Source organism: Ailuropoda melanoleuca, chromosome 16, assembly GCF_002007445.2.
Source record: "Ailuropoda melanoleuca isolate Jingjing chromosome 16, ASM200744v2, whole genome shotgun sequence".
NCBI classification, from domain to species: Eukaryota; Metazoa; Chordata; class Mammalia; order Carnivora; family Ursidae; genus Ailuropoda; species Ailuropoda melanoleuca.
The window spans coordinates 86,011,746-86,013,791 of record NC_048233.1 but is presented as its reverse complement, the minus strand read 5'-3'; the positions used below and the strand labels follow the sequence as shown (position 1 = coordinate 86,013,791).

Here is a 2,046-nt window from a genome sequence, read left to right as displayed (position 1 = left end):
CCGCCGGGTGTTACCCTCCTGACCCTCACACCACTGTCTGCCCCCCCCCACCCCAGCCCCTGCCCCAGCCCTGAGAGGCCCCTTCTGTCTGCCCCATTTCAGTGAATCGCCACCCACCCAGGTCGGAGCCCCCGATGCTCACTCCCCCCACCCCCCGCCCGGGGCTACTGCCACATCCTGTCCAGGTCAGCCACGGATTCTTCTCTACCCCTTCCCACCTTTCCACCTCTGCCCTGATCTCCCTGGACTACTCCAAAAGCCTCGGAAGACCCTCCTAGAGCTCACATTCAGACACGGCCCTGCTCAGACTCCTCAGTGGCTCCCCGCTGCCATCAGGGGGGTATCCAGCTGGACAGGTCAAGGTTCTCGGGACCTGGGCCTGTTGCCCCTCCAGCTCCAACTCCTGACACTCTCCGTCTCCCTCCCAACAGGCACACACATGCCTTCCCTCTGCTACATCGGGCCCAGGTCCCCAGATGTACTCCAAGTCTTCATATTTTGTGCCCCTGGAGGTGCGAGCACCCCCTGCGAGAGGCTGGCTACAGACCCTTTCCTTCCCCCTCCCCCTGCTCCAGGAAGCCCTGTCCTCCGCAGCCCAAGCAACCAGGAGCCACGTCCTGCTCGAGGTCTCCTGGCCTCCGGGCGAGGGCTCGGTCTCCCGGTCCTCAGCACAGAGCCCGACCTAGCCCGGGGCACCCTGACTTGGAGGGGGGTGGGCCAGAGCCGCATGAGGGCTGAGGCGTAGGGCGAGAACGCAGGAGGCCTTTCTTTGCTCTCCCCCAGGGCCACCCCTCCACCCACCGCCCAGGCTCACGTAGTTGGTGTAGATGAGCATGACGTATTTGCAGCGGAGGTCCTCCACACCATCGTTCACCACATCCAGCAGGGCCGCCTCCCGCTGGTCCTTCCCGTACAGCCCTGCGCAGCAGGAGAGCAAAATGCAGGCCCGGACACCTGACACGCTACTGACGCTACTGACGGGCCATGCGGCTGCCTGCGAGCACAGCCAGGGAGGGGAAAGGAGGACGGGGACAGAAGGGACGGTCCTGATGCACAGGAAGGACTCAGAACTCAGCAAGAGGCAGCGGGGCGGAGTGCAAGAGCTGTGGGCAGCCCTGGGTATGCTCGTGGTTAGTTTACAGAAGCTCCTCAGGTCTCTGTTCCACGGCATCACCAGGCACTTTGACTTAAGAGTGTCAGAGGGCAGGCACCAGGCAGATGAGCGGGAATGCTGGCTGATGCTTGCCCACCCCTCCCCTGGCCCACCTGTAGCCTCAAGACTCACCAAGGGAGCGGCCCAGGTGCCGCAGGATGGCATTGGACTGGTACAGGGTGAGGTCTCCATCCTGGAACTTGGGGAGCTGCCCGTAGAGCTGAGGGGAGGGGCACAGCTCTGTCAGCGATGCTGAGCCTGGCTGCCCCCAACGGCCCCGCCCCTGACCCCCTCTGGGCGCAGCCACTCACACAGGAGGCCTTGAGCGGGCCCTGCAGCCAGGTCTCCTTGGTAACCACCTCCTCCTTCCAGCTCTGGCCCTGGTCAGCCAGCAGCATGCGCATGGCCTCGCAGCGCCCTGGGGGAGGGAGAACAGGGTGGTGGGATGTGTGCAGAGACCCCCGTCTCACAGTGCTCTGGGGAGGGGCCGCGGGGGCGGGGACTGCTGGGATGACCTCACTGGCCCCTGAGGAAGGGACAGGCCGCAGTGAGGAGGTTGGATCCTCCAGCCTCCGGAGCTCAGGGGCACAGAGAAGGAGGCCCGGGCTAGTACCCACATGATGGAGGGGTGGGGTGGGGGCCTTGGGGTCTTGGGATGCAGGCCCAACCTGTGTGTCCCCCAGCTCCCAGTCCCTGGGCCCCTACCTCGAACAGGAAAGTAGACAATGGTGTAGGGCGGCACTGCGTCAGAGGGAGAGAAATTTGTTAGCGGCCAGGGTATCATGGAAGGGACACAGCACCAATCTGTCCTCCCTGGGGTCCCATTTCCTGCTCTGCTCACTCCGGGACCCTAGGAGCAGGTCTGTGCGCTGGAGGGGCCCGAGCCCCACCCC

At 64.8% G+C, this 2,046-nt stretch overlaps 1 protein-coding gene across 1 annotated transcript in view; it reads right to left on the bottom strand.

Annotated features, from left to right (window-relative positions):
- GSTP1 (glutathione S-transferase pi 1) overlaps positions 1 to 2,046 on the bottom strand; it is a 45,509-nt gene that overhangs the window by 1,570 nt on the left and 41,893 nt on the right. Inside the window, exons 3-5 of the mRNA XM_034645290.1 lie at positions 1,465 to 1,571; positions 1,286 to 1,373; positions 815 to 918 (exon numbers count right to left, since the gene is read on the bottom strand). Of these exons, the coding sequence (XP_034501181.1) occupies positions 815 to 918; positions 1,286 to 1,373; positions 1,465 to 1,571 (299 nt within the window). The remainder of the gene's footprint in view (positions 1 to 814; positions 919 to 1,285; positions 1,374 to 1,464; positions 1,572 to 2,046) is intronic.